The 21,071-nt window shown below is 31.1% G+C and overlaps 3 protein-coding genes across 3 annotated transcripts; 2 read left to right on the top strand and 1 right to left on the bottom strand.

Moving 5' to 3' along the window:
• On the top strand, window positions 1-2,461 carry LOC119688004 (pescadillo homolog). The gene is made up of 5 exons (XM_038102602.1): window positions 1-159; window positions 298-531; window positions 602-1,700; window positions 1,760-2,007; window positions 2,064-2,461. The coding sequence occupies exons 1-5, from the start codon at window positions 142-144 to the stop codon at window positions 2,337-2,339; spliced, it is 1,875 nt and encodes a 624-aa protein (XP_037958530.1). The 5' UTR covers window positions 1-141; the 3' UTR covers window positions 2,340-2,461.
• Window positions 2,462-4,775: 2,314 nt separating this feature from the next.
• LOC119689329 (protein pelota) lies at window positions 4,776-18,845 on the bottom strand. Its single transcript, XM_038104134.1, has 7 exons — window positions 18,538-18,845; window positions 18,325-18,421; window positions 18,106-18,252; window positions 17,572-18,049; window positions 17,324-17,516; window positions 6,538-6,644; window positions 4,776-4,982 (listed from the first exon to the last, which is right to left on the bottom strand). The coding sequence occupies exons 1-7, from the start codon at window positions 18,576-18,578 to the stop codon at window positions 4,888-4,890; spliced, it is 1,158 nt and encodes a 385-aa protein (XP_037960062.1). The 5' UTR covers window positions 18,579-18,845; the 3' UTR covers window positions 4,776-4,887.
• LOC119689330 lies at window positions 9,499-17,081 on the top strand. The gene is made up of 3 exons (XM_038104135.1): window positions 9,499-9,796; window positions 15,360-15,672; window positions 16,920-17,081. Exons 2-3 carry the CDS (start codon window positions 15,380-15,382, stop codon window positions 16,999-17,001), a joined length of 375 nt encoding a protein of 124 aa, XP_037960063.1. The 5' UTR covers window positions 9,499-9,796; window positions 15,360-15,379; the 3' UTR covers window positions 17,002-17,081.
• Window positions 18,846-21,071: the final 2,226 nt, after the last annotated feature.

Raw genomic sequence — 21,071 nt, forward strand, 5'->3', positions numbered from 1 at the left:
TCATCTGCATCTTTCTTTTGTTGCACGCGTTTTAAGACTAACAACGCGTGTATATTTCGCAGTGTTTCAATTTTAAAAATATATTTTAAAATTGAACTTGCTCAAGACTTATTGTGATTATTCTAAATATTTTTGACGAATATGAGACGTCCTAAGAAGGTGAGTTGATAACTACAACAAAATATACATATTTTTTGAAAGTAAATATCTAGTTGAGGTTATAAATAAAGAAAACCATCTTAACCATTAGTAGCTAATAACGATTATTTGAAAATTCTATTTATGTGACTTTTATAGTACGAGTCTGGTGAGGCAGCACAGTATATAACTCGTAGGGCTGCGCTACGAAAATTGCAACTATCTTTGCATGACTTCCGACGTCTTTGTATAATAAAAGGCGTTTATCCACGTGAACCTAAGCACCGTCGCCGTGCACAGAAAGGAGCCTCTGATATTAGAATTCTTTACCATGCGAAAGATATACGTTTTCTAATGCACGAACCAATTGTTTGGACACTGCGTGACTATAAGGTAAATACTTTTATTGCAACATTTATAATATTCATATTAAATGAAACTACATTTACTTTTCCATGTCTAGATTTTTGCCAAAAAAACTGGTCGTGATCGTGCCATCAAAGATTTCAGAAATTTGAAACGTCGGTTAAAACTATTTCCAGAATTAAAGCTTGACCACATTGTTAAAGAGCGATATCCAACATTTATTGACGCTCTCAAGGATCTTGATGATTGCCTTACACTTCTATTTCTGTTCAGCACATTTCCATCATTACGTCTTATACCGCGTGAACAATCTGCGCTTTGTCGACGCTTGACTATTGAATTTTTACACTATATTATTGCTTCCAAGTCGATGCGAAAAGTTTTTATCTCAATAAAAGGTTATTATTTCCAAGCAGAAATTAAGGGACAAAAAGTTACTTGGATTATACCACATTACTATCCTTTCAAGCCCCACTCGAAGGCTGAAGTTGACTTCAAAGTCATGTCAATATTCGTTGAGTTTTATACTATTATGCTTGGTTTCGTCAATTTCCGTCTATATAATAGCATAAACTTAGCCTATCCGCCTAAATTTCCTGCTGAAGTACTCAACGATACAGAGGAAACACTGAAGGATGAAGCTAGTTTTGTGTCTGATCGTATTGCTGCACTAAACTTGGACTTAATGCGCACAGACAAGTTGCAAGAAGATGAGGAAGAACATGATCTTGATTTAGAGTTGTTAGAACAAGACGGTGATTCCAAGCGGATACTTAAAATGAAACAGGAAAATCAGGAATTAGCACGTTTACGTACGCTTTTCAAAGGTTTAAACGTTTTTATTAGCCGTGAGGTACCACGCGAACCTTTAGTGGTGTTGTTGCGTTCTTTTGGCGCAAAGGTATCATGGGACTCTACAATTTTTCCTGGTGCTACATTCCCTGAGACAGACGAAACTATAACACATCAAATTGTAGATCGACCTAGTTTACCAAATCAATATTTATCTCGTGACTACATTCAACCTCAATGGGTTTTTGATTGCATTAATCAGCGTTCATTATTGGCGACGAATAAATATTTTATGGGAGAAGTACTCCCACCTCATTTGTCTCCATTTGTAGATGCTAATCGCGATGATTATATTCCACCTGAAGAAAAAGCATTACGTGATCCAAAACTTATTGAATCACATGGTAAATATATATACATGTCCTCTTCCAAATCTGTTATAAAAATTGTGTCATATATTTAGAACAAAGTGACGCCGAGTCTTCTGAAAATGATGCAGACACTGATGAAGAAGATCCCGAAATGGAACAAAATCGTATGGATGCTCAATTGCAATTGGCTTACCAAGAGGAAAAGATTGAGGGTGAACAATATGGTATGGATATTGTGAATGAGGATGAAATTGATGAAGACCCACAATCCGATGAGGATGACGATGATAACGATGAGGCGCCAACAGTAGACGGAAGAGACAAAGAACGACTTAAGGAGGTAAGTTTTTGCATAAGCATTTCCAACAGATATCAAAAATTTTTATTATTTTTCAGAAAAAGAGTATGGCCGTGCAATCTGGTAAAGTTTATAAAGAAAACAAACGCGCTCAACATCTGAAAGAGGTAGAAGAGCATCGTCTTAAAGCTCGCATGGTGAAGCCACGACATCGCAATTTGTTCCGTAAGCTGATACGTGAAAAACAAGAAAAAGAAAAATCAGAATGGTTGCTGAAGAAGAAACGACGTGTAATTGAAGCAGAAGCAAAAGTTATCAAGAAAGCTGCCAAGAAATCCGCAAAAAGGAGCCAAGCGACAAAAACGGCGAAATAATCTTTGAAGTGTTTGTTGCTAGTTTCATATTAAATAAGTTGTTATATTTTACGGATAAAATGTATCTTGATACTATTTACAATAAGTCACAGAAATAATACAAATTTAACAAATTTATTATATGTAAATGTTTTGATTATAAAGATTACGACATATAGTAGTAAACACCATGAACTCCATATTATAAGAAAGAGACTTAATCTTGTAATATCACATACTCGTTACGTTATAATTTCTTTGTCGTTTTGAATACTGTTATGATCGTCTAATGATGAAGATATGTATATTTTTGCAGTTTCTAGTTTCTTACTATCATCGAACTTGATGAAATTGCATTTTACGTTTTTAACTTTCAGTTGTAATTAAATATTAAGATGGTAACATCATCTGGTTCCAGAGCAGCTGTGTCATTCATCAATATAAGCAACCAAGTATGGTTTACCCTCTCTGTCTTTTTAAAGTAAGACAATCAGCTGATGTAGTAGAAGCTATGGGAATGCCGACTCTTGGTCTATTTATCCAGAAATTAGTTAGTCTTGCTACTATATTAGTAACGCATGGGTGTGAATAATTAATTCAAATTTAAATTGTAACAAAGATTTTTACTTTTTGCTACAACAATTATTATTGGGATATTTATAATCTCAAGATGTGCACAAATACGGTGTTGTTACTATCAAAATTTTCTCTCATCGGTACTGCAATAGACAATTGATCGCGTCGTGCCTCCATACGTCTTCTTTTCCCTCTTCTCTCTTCTAACTATCCCTCACACGCTTTTTTAACCAATATATTCGTATTGTAATTCATTCATGGTATCATTGAAATCCATCCATTTCGTTGGTGCCAATAAATACTGTGCTGTGCATTTTTATTGCAAGAGAGCAAGAAATTTCAGTTTTTCAACATATTTCTACTACTGATCTATTGGTTTAAGACCTTTTTTTTTATTAAAGAATATAAAAATAGCCACAACATTATCTTTTATAATTCTTATGGGTCACTTAACAACTTACATCCAAAATCGAAATCCCGTAGAACATATGGAGTACTGATTCGGGCAGAAGCTACATAACTAAAGCCCTAATTGATACAGAAACACCGAGTGTTGTTTATTAACCAATCCTCAAAATTGAAACGCTTAGAGTAAATTATAGTTGAAAAAAGAGGTATAGACGATATTGTAGCTCATAAAAAAAAATGCTTTTAATGACGCAGCTTAACAAATGTATTGTGTGATAAAAAGACGCTTACTCTTGAGGGAAAAATCTTCCACATATATGGGTTCGATCTTTCCTGAAATATTGTAGTGAAAACTTGGCCGCACTAAAAATAATCAAAAAATGCATCTAGCCAGAATTAAAATGCTACGGTAATCATTAGGGAAAACACGAATAAATAAGTGTATCAAATCAACCATATATTTCAATATAAGAAATGCTATGAAAGTTGTACTGGCCACTGGAAAGCTACTAGAAAAAAGACCAAAGCGATATAGCCACCTAATAAAACGAGACGAAAATCACATTGCCGAAGTAGCCGGAAATATTAAAAAGTCAATAAAAATATGAGGACGAACACAAGCAACTCTAACGAGTCCTGACAATGTAGTAACAGACGATAGAACACTCCGTTGCCTTATTCACTCCGTTTTTTTATTGGTATGGCCACCTAATGAAACGAGACGAAAATCACATTGCCTAAGTAGCCGGGAATATTAAGAAGTCAATAAAAATATGGGGACGGACACAAGCAACTCTAACGAGCTTGATTTTAAGGGACTTGAAGAAGCAACGTCCTGACAATGTAGTAACTGAGGACAGAACACTCTGTTGCCTTACTTACTCAGTTTTTTTATTGGACTCAGCTTTGGCGATATCTTCAATAATCGGATGATATAGTTTATATTGTTTTATATATGTAAAATAAATAAGTTTGTAAAATTCACTTTTAATATAATTAATAAATAAGCTTGAGTGTTTTGCTGTTACTTATTTAAACATTTTTGTTTATTGGCTTTAAACTTTATAAATAAAAAATTTAGGTTTTATGATATAATGGACAGTCATAATCATTATATATAATAATTATATTTATATAATTATTTACAATAAATTTTAAAAAAAAATATAAATTAACATGCCCTGCCACATTTCTCATCATTATTTTTAAACGAACAAGTTTGCATTAGTTGCCCACATATAGTATTTAATTTAATTTATTTCTTGTTTTTGTTTAATTAATTAATATTTTTGTTGATGACGTTCAACTTTTGGTAAACATGAACAATGCATTATTAACTTAAATTAAGAATTTTAATACAAGTTCTTCTATCGTCTTCTTGACGTATACTTAATTCTATATAGACTGACTTTAATTTTATAACAGTGTGCTAAAAATACATACACAGACATATACATACATAAAGATATTTCTTGTATATATATAATATATATGTATGTAATTATATATATAATTTTTTTGTTATGTTGTTCCAGACTTAAAACTGTAGTAAGAAGCCCAGCTACGTAAAACACTGATTATTGAATCAGTCAGAATCGGAATCATCGTCTGCGTCACTATCTTCCAGTTCAGGCATTGGAAATCTTAGTATAGCAGCAATACCAGTAAGCTGTGCTAGTTCTGTAACGATAAAAATAATATCAATTAGAAGTATTTGCAGAAAAAACGAACGTATGCTTACTATCTAACAGATTTCTAATATATATATATATATATAGCAATACTAAAGATGTTAGAAAGTAAAATATACGAAGCCTAAAAATAACACTTTTGCTTTTGCTGTTATATACATTTTTCTCGGTGTTACTTAACAGAGATATTACTACCGAGAGATATAAAAATTGCTCACCAGCAATTTCTCTTAACCCAACTCTTTCTGTTTAAACAAAAAGCTGATCAATGTTTTAGATGTAGATATCATCTGCGTAAACGGAATTTCCTACGTATTTGGGAAATACTAAAAGCTATATTTTTAATTTAAACGCTATTTTTATAATCAAATATTATTAAAAAGTGCATCCTTGCCTAACATCCACTGAAATTAGGGTTATTTACTAATACATAAGATTTGGTTTCATCTATCAGCTGTCGACACTATGGAAAATTTTCTTCATGTTGTTTCTTATATCCAAATATCACAATGAATAAGACAACAAAACTCATTAAGAATTCCTAATTCAATTTTTTTTAATCATATCATATCTCGTGTGTTTCTGGTTAAGTCTTACTGTTTCAAAAGATATATAGTCTATAAATATTTTGAAATGAGTTTTCATAAAAGTTTTGACTCTGTCTTTTTGACTCTGTCTCTCTAACAGTGCACAGATTTGCACTAGCAAAATGGACACTTATTATATGAATAGAAGATGCGTGTCATTTTTGACATAAGTATACCACCGATCCCCTACTTGTAAATCTTAAACTCTGCTGAATGATTACGAAAGTAAAATACATAAATACTATGTCTTATCAGGATTCGAACCCAAAGTCGTTAATAGCCCAGTTCCTTATCTCTTTAAAATCATTGTATTTTATTAGAATTGGATAACAATGGCCCTTAATGGTCTGAATGCTGTGTTTCCAACTGAAATAATATTACCAGTTCTAACATTTTGAAGATTAATAAAATTGTGACAATTCTTTCGAATCCACTGTTTCGAAACATATTTTGAAAGCAAATGCAAATTATTTTGAGTTTCTGAACCTGGTGGTTTTAACCGTAACATTTCAAAAATTGTGATGACCAAGTCTAGGAACGTAAATACATATATACATTGATACATTGATATACATTGATACTTTTGTCATAGTTTCATAACTGAACGGAATTTAATTCATACTATCACTACGACCAAGTCTTCTTCGTTTTTTCATAGAACGATACCATGAGATCGGTTATAATAATATACATAAGAGTTACATTAACTATTAACGTGTCCACACTTGTTATCAACTTTACCACTTATTGTAACGTTACAAAGAGCATGAACCCAATTAGATAGAACTTGTTGGATTCACTTAACTTTTTAAACGAATCCTTTTAATCTTGTTACTGAGGCTAACAAACTTAAAAGAAATATTGAGATAAAAAAAATTGCTTTGTAATCTAGTTAATATAAAATACAAAATAGTTCTAAAATATTGTTAAGAATTGAGCAGAATTTTAAATACTTACGTTCGCCGGATATATGCATGCTCGAAAAAATTTTTGCTTCTCCACCGGCGTCACGAACCGATTCTACTAAGTTGACATATTCTTTCCTGAGATTTACGTTTTGACATCTGAAAAATAAATATTAAAATAAAGTTTTTTTAAATAAAATATAAAAATGTATATCGTTTTAAATAATTTTTTAAGCTCTTTTCCACAACAATAATATAATTTAATTTATATGTAGTTGTTTTCTGGCACTATGAAGAGAACATAATAACAAACATATACCAAGTTAAGATAGGTTATGCCGGTGATCCAACGGATCCATTTAGGCCTATTGTGTTTCGGCACAGAAACATATACTAAAAAATATGGATATGTACATTTACATATTTCTGTAGCCTGTCAAAATGAAGACTTATTTAAGAATAGTTATTTATATATTTATTATTAAGCACTAAAATTCTAAACAGATGCAAGTATAAATGATCACCTTACATGTTCCATAATCAGCACTAACGATACTTAGCCCTAACGAAGAAGTGAAATATACTACGAAACTTTGACGATATTTATATATATAATGAGATTTTTATATATTAGATTATATAAAATAAAAGTAAAAAATAAAAAAAATACAAGTTAAAAGTTTTTTGTTCAAAGAATTCAAAAGTATATTGGTATCTGGTAGAATCTTCACATAAAGACGTCAATACTTCTTGATAAACAAGTGTTTTACTAAGATTTTTTAAGTACCATATAGATAGATATAAATAAGTAGACAACAATTATTCCGTTAAATCGATATAATAGGTTCTAAATAAAATGTAAAACAAAATATAAACTGAGCAACATAATTAAAAAATAAATACAGGGAAGAGTCTTCGCCAGAAGAAATGATTAAAAGTTCAATAAAAAAATTTTATATTCTCAATGTCGAATTTGACTTCAGAATACTGTAACACTTAGAAACGCTGTGCACCATTGTAGGTCTATATGCTGCTGAAGTATCCCTTTACAGTATTAATTAAAATACCGTATCATCTCAGTGCATATGTGATATAACCTCTAGCTACTGATCCCATGCGTCACCCACTTAAAGTACATATATTATTCATATGTAGTATAATATCTTACTTTTGTCCTAGATTTATCCTAGATTTATAGTCACTCAATAACGATCTTTAAGAATAGTGAATGACATATCCATCACATCATTGTTATTGTACCTGATTGAGAGAATATATTTTCTTTACTGTTTAGTGCAATAGTAAAGTCCTGTTTGGGTGGTTATCAGAAATGGAATTATACTACTTATTATTATTGTTATAATCTGCAAATAAGAAATTATAATATAATATATATAATTTATAATATAATATAATATATATAATATTATATAATATATATAATATAAATATATAATGTATAACATATAGTGGCGGAGGTAGACCAACTCTGCACGACGGCGACATCAGAATTGCGAGGCCCCCTTTATAACCCAGTTTTATTGTTAATCAAATTAAAATAAACACAAATTGAAATAAATGAATTTTCCTACTTTTAGCCTCACTAAATTTTTTTTTAAATTATATCATAATTTGCGCCAGCTGCTATTTTTGCTTCAGTTTATAGAATTTCCAATGGAGATAGTCTCTCTTGGATCATAATACTTTTCTAGTACGTCTTAATCAATTTCAACTTTGAGAAGCTTCTTTCCGTCGAAGCTATACTGACAGGAACTGTGAACATGAATCTGGTTACTATAAAAACATTCGGGAATACTTCGAATATGGTTAATGCCATTATCAAACCAAATTGTTCAAAATATTTATTAAGTGCTTAGAATCCACAGTCGGTAACTTTTTGCGAGGACTCTGTGGGCGCGAGGCCGTCGGCGGTCGCCGACATCGCTGACGCCTAGCGACGCCACTGACAACATAAATATAATATAAAATTATAATAGAATATAATTTTTTATTCTATTTATTTATTTTTATTTATTTATAAGTTAAGACTAAAATTAATTTTAAAGTTAATTAAGAATGAGGAACTGAACTACTGAAATTCCCGGCAAAATTATGAACTATGAATTATGTATTTATTTCTGCGGCCCTCCAACCAATTCAGTGATTTATACTGGCCCGCGATCGTATCTGTTCTGGACAGCCCTGCTCTACTATATAAGGAATGATAGACCCCAAGGAGGTTTTTTTTATAAAAAACGAATTAAACAATACTCAATCCTCAACTTCTTATTTATAAACTGGTGTCCTATGCTTTACAACGAATGAACAAATCCCCACGCGGATTATTTTATTTAAGACTAATCTACTAGACAATCAATTATTTCGTGCAAACAGGGGAAGAAAATTATCCTATCATTTATGAAGACTATTGCTCCATATACGTCTGTTCCTGTTCCATTACGCAGAACAGGAACAGATATTTCAAGAAGACATTAAGACATTAAGACAGAATATCGCCATTCTAATCTATGAATAACTTTTAACAGGAAATATAATGCAATTGTATTACCTACAATGCTTATAATACTTAAAATTAACTCTAAGCTTAACTCTAGGTTTAGTCAGTTTAATTTTTTACAAGTTCTTACTTACTTAATATGCACTTTTCATTAACGTTAGATTAACTCTTCAGAATAATGTTCGAATCTTAGACCTCAGAGACCTCAACAGAGTGTAGTGTATGACGTTGAAAGCAACAGACATTTCATACCATTCACTTCTTCATACCAGAAAAATACAGAAATTAAGAAAACACACTCACACACACATGCATACACACAAGAACGCACAAAGCGGAGAAGTGAAGAAGTGAAGAATTGCACCAGAGCAAAAAATGTGGGCAGCAGCTTGCGCACTCGGCGGGGAAGCCTTATTTAGACTGAAAGCCGCACAACAAGAAAGCCACTACCAGCGGCTATGCACGAACACAAAACAATCAGTTGCATTTCGGCGTTCTTCGGTAACGCAGGTCTCTGTATGCTTGTGGTTCGTAGCGAACGGAATAAAGGCACTACGTCCAACGTGTGTAAATAAACCGAAAAACCGGCTAAAAACAACTGGTGGTGCTCTTTATTTAATAAGTAGACTTTGTCCTTTAAAAGCAATAACAACAATAAATGTAAAGTAAAAACAAAAGAAAAAATTAATAAAATAAAAAGTTCAACTCTATTTACATTCAAGAAGAAGCAACTAATAATAAAAAAAAAAAAGAATTTGGAGCAGCAGCGACGCAGTTCGCTAAAATAGAAGAGGTGCGCATGTTACCATAATTTTTTTCTAAAGTGAAAGTATTCATTATTAAGTTGACGGCGAAATTATTTACATTTATTAACTCAATTAACAACAATACAATAAATGAACCAATATAAGCCCAAATAAAAGAAAAGAAAATATTTTCAGAGACCAAACAATGGGTTGCGCATTGCAAGACAAAAAAGAATGCTACACTTGCGTGTAAAACTTTAGTCATGAATGGTTTCTGTCTGAGGTGATGAGAAACTTCACTTCAATGTGCCTTATTATGGCCGTGTGCGAGTTCGAGAAAATTGATAGTAAATTGAGGGATATAGTAAATTATGTCAGTATGGCAGCGAATGTTCTGGTATTTACCAGAATTTCAAGTAGGGTAAATTAGATAAAAATTAGGTATTATCATTGTTAAAATTTTATAAGATGTTTAATAAACAAATAAATAAATTTGAAAACTTTCAACCAAAAATAATAAATAAGTGCAATCAGTAAATAAATAAATATTTCCATAAGTGCTGTGCAAAAAATCCCTAGGAATTTTTTAAAATATAGTAGATTTACAATATTTATCTGTTAAGTGTTAAACTGAAATTCTTTCTAAATAATTATTTAATACTTAACCCAAGACGGCTGACACAAAAACCATAAACGTAATTCTCGAAACACAATCTGTTAAGTGTTGAACTGAAATTTTTTCTTAATATTTCTCTCACAGTTAACCTCAGAGAGCTATTAGGCGTAATGCTCAAAGCATAAACTGTTAAGTGTTAAACTGAAAATCTTTCTAAATATTTCTAATTCTCAGTTAACCTAAGGCTTATTTTATGTAGATTGTCACGGGTACGTCAAAATTAGCTCTTTTGGGCTTTGACGCAAATGCATGTTATGCAAAATGTCACATCAGTTTGTCAATTTCATATTTTCACTATTACTTTCGTACTTATGGATTGTACATAATTTTTAAAAAAAATATACACATACTACACGACTTTGACTGAGTGACCAGGCACAGATAGTCTCCTCTTAATTTAAGATTCACTTAGTCGGAACATACCGCAAGAATTTAAGATGAATAGAAATTTACAACTAACCTTACCTGTGTATTTAATAGGAACAAAATAAATAAAGTTCGCCGCTTTTGTTTATTTTGTTCGTATCAAATACACAGATATGGTTAGTTGTAAATTTCGCTTTATCTTAAGTTCGCTTAAGTTCTTACGGTACGTACCGACAAACTGAGCCTTGACCCCCATTTAAACGGACATTTGTTTTTTTCTAAGCCTAAGATAGCTAACACAAAAACATCAAAGTAATGCTCAAAACACAATCTATTAGGCGTTAAACTAAAGTTCTTTCTAAATTATTTTTTAACAGTTAAACCAAGAAGCATTAACGTAATGCTAAAAAAACATAAAGTTTACGCGAAAATTTGGTTTGTTCTTTTATGTGTGCTACGTATATTTATACCAAAATAATCCGAACTCATTAGCATATCCTTGTATAGCTTTTTTTATGAAAAATGGCACTTCTTGCCGTACTTTTATACAGTTAATAACGATAGTGTAAACGTAATCTAGATCAACGATATCAACGCAATAGTAAAAACACAATCATCACGTTGACACGAAGCAAAACTTAAAAACGAGATGCCAATATAATTTTTCAGGTGTCACTTTTTGTAATTGCAAGTGTAATTAACATAATGTAGAAAGTTTACTATTTTAAAACTTGATATCTCGACAATGAAACTATATCCACAAGCTACAGCTTGATAAAAAAAAAGCGTAACTTATGGCGTTTTCGTTTAATTAATCTGGGTTTAATCTAAATTTATTCTCGATCTGTCGAATTTTATTGCCCAATCAAATCAAACGATTTTAGAGTAATCTAATATTTTTGTGGTATTGTTAGCAGATATTAATATTTTTCATAAATATGTAGAATCAAATCACACTTCCCCTGTCAAATCATATAAAACAACTGTGAATTTCAGGGTAATCTTGCTACTCTAGCAAAATTTCTAGAGTGTTGTTAATTGAACTAGAGTGTTATAAATTTATTTAGAATTATATAAATTGATCTAGAGTGTTATAAATTGCTCTAGAGTGTTATAAATTGATCTGGTGTTAAAATCGATTTTGTTTTTTAGGACTTTAACTTTTATTTCGATCGTATCTAGAGTTATTTATTTAGAGTTTTATATGAAAACTCCACTAAACTGAATCTGAATTCAAAAAGTTACCCCAGCTTTACCAATCGAAAACGACATTAGAATGGCGCGCTATACAATAATCTATAATAGTGCAAATAAAAATAAAATCTAAATTTTTCCACAGTCACTTTCGTTACAGTATCACATCATCTTTGACTTTCACGGCATAATTTTGCACACAAGTGTGATAAATTTCACCTACATATGTACGTGTTTACATTGTGCAAACGAAAAAATACCCATGCACCTATTTTTATTCAAGAAGTTATAGTTATAGGCCACATAAGAGGAAAGCGATTGACAAGCGCAAATCAAGAACTGCGAGACAATCGCACGTAAGAGCTTCGCTTCGCCAGCGCCTACCACAAATCTCATTACAGCAACAACGTGGCGCAATCAAGTGTGAAATCTTGTGGTTTTATTTTTAAGTTTATGGAAATTCACTTCATTTTGCTTTAGATTCACTTAGTTGGGCAACGAGACTTTATTTGTTGTAATGGAATTATTGGGTTATTTACTTAACTGGAATTCAAGCATGTAAACACTGAATGGATATTAGTGTGAACACATATAAAACCCTTAATGGCTTAATTTCCAGGTGCAGGGATTATATAGGTATATTCTCCCTTCATTAACATTTGACTGCAGTTTGCAATGGCGGAAAATACCTTGCTATTATATGCACAACTCACTGAAGTACGGTGTTATGGACAACATAATATTCATAATATTCCTCTTTTAAATTGGAAAGAGATTAACGTTTTTGACAAACTTCCCAATGTCATTTTGTTTAGGTTTTCCGACTTTTTGTTTTGTTCTATAATAATCATATGAAGACAATCTTAATATACGAGTAGAATTTGCATGTTTTGAATGCTATATACATTATAAAATCTGCAAACATTTGTAGTTTCAAGTCTTGTCTTAGATAAGTAATAGCTAATGTAAACGTGTTTAATTGATTATTAATCTGTCATACGAGAGACGAACAGAATCTGTGGCGCGTACTTCACAGGAGAAGCTCTTCAAACGAGCATGAAGAATATTAGGCTAAGAACTCTCGTTTATGCTGGATTCACACAAGAGTTTTATTTGTAATTCAAGCTGTCATTTCTGTAATTTTAGGTGTCAATTGTTATTGCTTTTAATTCAAAATAAAAATTTTTGTCATCTAAAATTACAATCAAAACTCTCGTGTGAATCCAGTATTAGTGAAAATATATGATCAGCACACATAGCAAGTATGTTACTTAGTATTCAACAAGACTCTATAAACTATTTATATTCATGCATGTATATTATACATTTCAAATTACTAACTATAAAAGTTCTAAACACTAAGTTTGAAGTCTAATTCGAAACAAAAAAGTTGAGGTTAAAACTATTAAGCAGGTTGAATATCGGACAACTTCCAAACGTCAGAGACAAGAGATGATATATATTTTTGATCAGTTGAGCTATAAAAATCAACATAGCCAGATATCAGGAACGGCCGGTTTTACATTCTGAACCAAGTGTCACTTCCAAAAGGAACTAACCAGGACATTTTCGCGGACTACTATAACACTAATATAGCCATGTCGAAAATATCAGTAGTCAACTCATTTCAAAGTTGGTTGGTTAAAAACTTGTTTCTAAGATAACTAAGTAGTATTGATCTACAAAAAAAGTACAAAAGGAAATATTTATTTCAAAATAAAGGTTAAAAACCGAGGACCGAAAATCACAAAAAAAAAATTAATTTTGAACTACTATATTTCTGAATACATTTGATCACACAAACAAAGTAGACAGCAAATTATAAATATTGTTTAATTTGATTTAAATTAACTAAAAACTGATATACATTAAGACTGAAAAGTTTTCGGAAATTCTCATTTAAAATTCGCGCGCTGTATATTTTTCGATATTTTAAGTTTATGTAGTTTGGCAGCACTGTCCTTAATTACTATGCCAAAAATGAGCGCGATCTGTCAGACAGTTCGTTTACGGCAGCTGTTGAAACCAGTTCACCTCAGTAGTGCGTTGCGAAATGTCTTCGACGGTCGTACGACCGTCCTGAAAGGCTTTGTACCACTCATAAACTTGAGTTTTCGATAAAACTGATTCCCCATAAGCCTTTTGTAGCATTCGCAACGATTCTGCACACGAAATTTCGTTCGAAACACAAAATTTGATGCAAACTCTTTGTTCAATATTTTTTTCCATTGTTTTTTTCGCAACGCACTACTGAGGTGAACTGGTTTCAACAGCTGCCGTAAACGAACTGTCTGACAGATCGCGCTCATTTTTGGCATAGTAATTAAGGACAGTGCTGCCAAACTACATAAACTTAAAATATCGAAAAATATACAGCGCGCGAATTTTAAATGAGAATTTCCGAAAACTTTTCGGTCTTAATGTATAACTTAAGCTATTTGACACAATGGATATCAACTAGAACTACGACAAACAGATTCTGGATTTAAATCGTATAAGATTTAAGATCCTTTAAAAGAAATCTTTAATGTTTGATGACTGTTTTAGAAATACAGCTTACACTATATACTGAACACTCCTGAAATTCTTATAAATTTCTAATACAAAATTTACATAGACGTTAAAGTCTATCTGGTATATCTAAGGGGGCTATGTGTGGCTAACGCCCAATCAAATTAGCCTCAGCTGAGTAATTTGTATGAATGGTTCCAAGAATAGCCGGGTTTACCTTCCGGAGTCGCTCGACGACCAAACGGCGTTCAACATTCTCCAAAGGAATAACATAGGCAGGTCTCAACGGGTTACTACAACTACAACATTTGAACGAATCATTTCTGAGATATTGGAAGTTATTTGTGTGAAAGATTCATCCATACAGAACTTATTCATATCTTGCATCTTGGTTATTATTAAAAATAAACTTGCAGTTATCGTTATTGATAGGAAAAAATTTATATTCATTTATAACATTTCGAATAGGAAATACTCTCTAATTTTGAAAAGTTTAATAAGCTATTGTCAATGATTGATTGTTATAAAGATATAGATCGATATGTATATCTTACATGTATCTTACATCTATATTATGGGAATTAGAGAACCAACAGATTATTATATTTTCTGAACTGTACGTCATTCCCTACAGACTATAAACGAAATATCGCTGCACAATAAAATATTTTTCAAACTAATTTAAGAATTGTTAAATAATAACATTGAATAAACTATCCGTAAAAAATGTATATAAATAAAATTTGGTTATTAAGGCAATACCTATATATATTATTTTATAATTATTATATCATTTTATTTCATAAAAAATGATAATATATTTCTTATAATAATTATCATCATAAAACTTTAAATATTTTTAGGAGTACCATAATCATCCAACATGATTAATAGAACACCTGATTATATAATATCCGGATGCGGCTATCCACATTGGAAAAATGAAAGAAATAACTTAGAGAATATCAAATTTTCACTTCCTGAAAAGGCCATAAAAAATATGAAAACAGATAAGCTCCTGCCTTTAAGAGAAACCCTAACGGAATATTATTTTCGCTTGCAACGGCTGCCAATCCACAAAAACCTGAATTATTTTGAAAAACCAACTCAACAAAAACAAAAGAAGGAGAACATAAATAAGTCACTAAAACAATCAATAACATTCAGTAAAAATAGGTAAATATAAGACTATATTAAGACCCAATCATATAATCTACTACAGTATTTTAACATAATTTTATTGCATTAATTTTATCAATAAGTAACAGGAATAGGATAGATTTCTCGAAGAGCAGTAGCACTGCAGTCTTTAAATACATTATTTGTACCATAAGTAAGTCCCTAACCTTGTAGTAGAAAATATGTCTGTTTAGGACGAAATATCTCTAGTCAAAATGCTTTTTGAATTTTCAGTAATAATTAACTAAAATAGGTCTTTAATTAGCATTTTAAACACTTTATGCATAGAGTTGATCTTAGCTTGAGTTCATTGATACATACTTATTCCTTCAGTATTTGAAAACTATTTGGTTCAGGTTTTCATACTAAAGATCAAAAGAGTTGGATTAAAAAACGTACATACACTATAATCCACATCAATTGCAAAGGCATACATATAATTCAAAACCTTATCAACATTTCACAATTATTCCTATACTTTCTTATTAATTAATTAATATTATACGACGCCTAAGGAAGACACTATTAAATTTGTACCTATATATATTAAACTCTAACAGCATAATCAGTATTCTCTTCTAGTGATAGTAACGTTCCTGAAGGCAACTAATTGTCTGTTAGAAAAGTAACATTCAGGCCGGAACTACGTCCAGTCCCTACCTATTCTCGGGTCTAATCTTTTAGTGTTACAATAAAAATAAAGCAATATTAACGTAAATATATATGCTATTATACATATATGAGAGACTAATGTAGTTTTTTGCTCTAGATGAGTAGAGCATATTAAAGTAAAATGTGGCAATAAGTTTAAGACATTTTTTTAACTCAGTGACAATTAGTCTACTTAGAATGTATGGCAAGTGTAAATAATTTGTATATTTGTATATTTGTAAGTTTATTTAAAATAAAAAAACTTTGATAAGTTTTAAAAAACAATCTTGTATGTCGTACTCATTCCCATCAGCTGTAAATATTTAATTATGAAGCTTTTCTGGATATACCTTCATATTTTAAAATCCAGGAAATTTATTTATGTAAAAAACATAATTTTCAATTATTAAATTTTGAATTTTTTTCTCGACCTGGTTTTTTAACAATGTTTTTTTTTTATATATTTTATATCCGGCTACAGGTCACATTTGTTGGCTATCAAGGAGAGCCGAAATACAGAATATACTAAAAAATATTAAACAAACGTTTAATTTTCAATTATCTAATTAAAAAAATATTAATATTCTTTACAGATATTGCGAGAATAAACTACAGAAACACACAGAGAAAAAATTGTATCCAACAAAAACGGAGAAGGAACAAAATGGTTTCTAAATAAAATAGAATTGCTAATTGATAAGAACAAGCAATTGACTGATTTAAACGTGCTAATTTAAGAATCTCTAAATAAATTATTTAAAAAACCTTACAAAAATTTTCTTAATTTAAATATGACATATGTGTTACTATAGAATCCGCTAATGGATGCGTAACATGCTTTCGTGCGATTGTTGCCACGGACATTAAAAATGCATTTATCAACCAGTGTCTACCTGACAATAACTGCGGACCGTGTTTATACCAAATTTGCAATACAACTACAGATAGTGATTTCGAGGTTGGACATAGATATTGTTATTTGAATATTGAATTTTACCTGAATAAATTATCTGATATAAGTAATGTTTCTACAGCCATAGCCTCCACTGCAGCTGATACATGTTTTTTGCCATAAAAAGCCTTGGCGGGTTCGCATTGCAGCATTGTATAGAATTGCTCTAACGCCCTCACTTCGCCTGCCGCTTTTGTATCTGACATTTTGTTAATAACTGCCGGATTTTGTAGTACTTCTGCAATATGCATAGCTTAAGAATTTTTAGGTCATAAAGAATGGTGCACACCTACCTTTGAGCGAATGTTTAAAGCCTGAGGACGAATGTACCAGCATAAATTTACTTTTGTTCTCTAATATTACTTTTAAGTCAAGTTTTACTGCTTGTTGTATCATGTACTCAAAAAATTGATCACGCACGAATCCTGGAGAAGCGATCAATACACATTTAACCACATCGAAATTGACATGCCTCAGTATGCCTTGCAGTACACATTCGTAAAATTTTACCAGGCCTTTTTCATGCTGTTGCACATTACCCTTCCTTTTACGTGGTATAGATAATTCTATTTTGCTACGCACTAGCGTCATACTAGCTGTGATCAAACAAACATTAGCAAGGCCTTCCTGCATAACCACAGCAGCAACATCAGCCGACTGTGCAGGATCGCAAGCCATATCAATACGTTCTAATGCAATTGAATCCCATTCCGGCTTGCGTAGCTCGAATTTTCTATTTAGTTCGAGATCCAGAGTGTGATATGCGCCCATCTATTAAGTTTTCCCAAATATTATATTAAATACAAACAATTAATTTATTCACTGACCTTCACATATTGATTTTCTTCTATATTCCGACCTTTGAGACGTAGAACACACGCCTGCGTGTCAAAATCAATAGATTCAACATTGATAGTAAGCGTTGTACGTATCCTACTACTGGTTGAAGATCCTGTGGCACTTTCATTTTGCACCTTAATTTTAAAATGATAAAAACATTAAATCAAAATTCATTATAATAAAAGATGACCACGCAATGGTCTAACCTTTCGTATTGTTGTGCTTCGTACACTATCACCTTCCGTTATCAGATTGTACGTGTGCCACATATCTTCAGACTCCTCCGGTATCAGCACGACAGTCCTAAAAAATAAAAGTCAACATTAATTTCTAAGTTTAACAGTTACCAATTATTTTTTGAAATTTTTAAACACATTTTACCCGCACCGCATTTGCTCCAGAAGTTGATAAATACTCACCCTTGCATGCCCTTGTCCACATTCTTGCTGACCAATTTCATTTTGCTTATGCTCTTCTTAGAGTCTATATTAAAATTTTGTTTTAGAAATCGTTCTTCGTCACTTGCATTGAATTTTTCTAAGCGTTGTTATTCTCAAAATTAGAAACATTTTTCTCCGTCTAATGCTACTTTAACACAGTAAATAACTTGTTTGTTACATTTACTAAACACACCAAAACTTTCCCACCGCGAAATTGCACGACAGTCGTGCTACAAATGACAGCACGTATCGTGCGAAATGTGACAAAATAAAAACAATTTCGCGCGACACAGGGTTGACATAGCATCGCATTCAATACAATGTGAAAATCAGCTGATCTCATTTCAGCCACACGACTGAAACCACCAAAGAATACTTGTATTCTTTGCTATTGAAGGATTACTTAAAACATGTATAGGGTACAACATGTTGAATGTTTCGTAAAACTTCGACACATTATAGACCGTGTGCGAATTCGAGTAAATTGAGGTAAAGCAAATTGAAATTTCCTAGGGATTTTTTGCACTGTACTTATGTAAATATTTATTTATTGCAGTTATTTTCAAATTTATTAATTATATATTTTATAAAATTTTCACAATGGTAACACCTAATTTACCTAATTTTTATCTAATTTACTCTACTCGAAATTCTGATAAATACCAACATTTGCTGCCATACCGACATACTTTAATATTTCCCTCAATTTACCATTAACTTACACGAACTCGTTCACGGACACATTTTTATTGCCATATCAATACAAGATTTTATTTGGATTTAATAAGCAAATCTGAATATGAAAAATTGGTTTTGCGATTTTTGTTATCATTTCGCATAGTACTAATTATATTACGTCTAATCATAATTTATGTACGTTTTTCATTAATAATAAGCAATCTTAAACATATTTATTAAAGCAATTATTCCTGCTTATGATTTACTTTGAATTTGCTTAACAAAATGGGTCTGTTCAACTAGCTACTCGCAGTAAAACTTAAGCAAAACACAAGTAAACTACAAACTAAAAGCGTAACACAAATAAAGTTTCATATTTCGCTCTTTACACAGATTTTCACACCAAACCAAAACAGCTGTTTTACACATCACACAAATTTTACTTGAAATAAAATGTACGAGTAAAGTCTGTGTAGCATTCTTAAATTTCGACAGGGATGTTACGCTCTCTCAGATGCTCTCATCTCTCTCTCTCTCGAAAATTTGCTGCTGGAACGCACTTGTGTATACTCGTACACAAAGTTACTACGAGTAGCTCGTGGCACAGACCTAATATAATATTATTTAAATCATTTTTGAAATTCCCAACATTCTTACCATTCTTTTTAATTATCAATTTTATTAATTATTTATTTTTATGCAAAACGTAATTTGCTTGCATTATGTGCAACACTTGACAGATTGCAATAGTGATGCCAATGTCGCGATTAACGAATATAGGCCAGCATGCTTTGTTTTGCCATACTTACGAGCCACCGAAAAGGCTTAATGTAAACAAAACAGCAAAATTTGCAATTTCGTTAATTGCGATTCATCGAAATGACTAGCAGGAACATCCATTTTGATTTATTCTAGTAAATCAAAACCAGCTTTAACGTTGTTTTTTTTCTACTGTGATATGTTCCATTATAAAAAAACTTGTTACGTTTTTTAGAAACATTTCGAAAAAGTAATGCTAATCTTTAATAAATTAACTATTAGTTAATTTTTTAATTGATAGTTTTTATGTTTGAATCCATTTCCTTGTGTTTCCTACTAAAATGAATTTTAAATTTAAATTAATTAAGTTAAATTCTTTTAAAAGAAACTCTTTTATAAATATTTTTATCAGCTTCGACTTTAAGACCCATAAAACTATTTATCAGATTTAATTAAATATCAGGTTTAATTCAAGTGGGTTCAAATAAAAAAAATAAACCTTTTTTATATTTGCAATTTGTGATTGACAGCATTTTTGGCTATAACGGTTTCAAAAACAGGGTTGATGAATAAAAGAAGAATGTTTAATTATAACAATGAAAGTACAAAAGGACTACTCCGTTTATCACTAGTTAAGTGATAAAGTTCTATGTACGTGTATTTATTTTGTGAAATTCCACCGGTACCACGTTATCGATCTAAGAAACTATCGAATCATTAGCTCTGCTATTTTTCTCGATATTCGGTTAAACATCAACTGTTTGTTAATATTGTGAATTGTTGCACAATCTGAAAATTAAATTTAAAATAATTGAAATAATAATAAATAAATGTAAAATAAAATAAAAGAACAAGTTTAACTTAAATTTTAATTTCACTTTTTCCAAATTTTTTTTAACGATATAAGCTTAATATTAATTATTTTATATTGATTTTAAAATCATTTTTAAAATTTTTTTTAAAACGGTTTGATTTTTAAAATCAAATCATGACGAGAAAATATTTTCTTAACCTTTCAATTACGTTCAATTGCGCTTGCCATTTCATGACACTATCAAAATTTTATGTTCTTAACA

Source organism: Teleopsis dalmanni, chromosome X (genome assembly GCF_002237135.1).
Source record: "Teleopsis dalmanni isolate 2A chromosome X, ASM223713v2, whole genome shotgun sequence".
Classification (NCBI taxonomy): domain Eukaryota; kingdom Metazoa; phylum Arthropoda; class Insecta; order Diptera; family Diopsidae; genus Teleopsis; species Teleopsis dalmanni.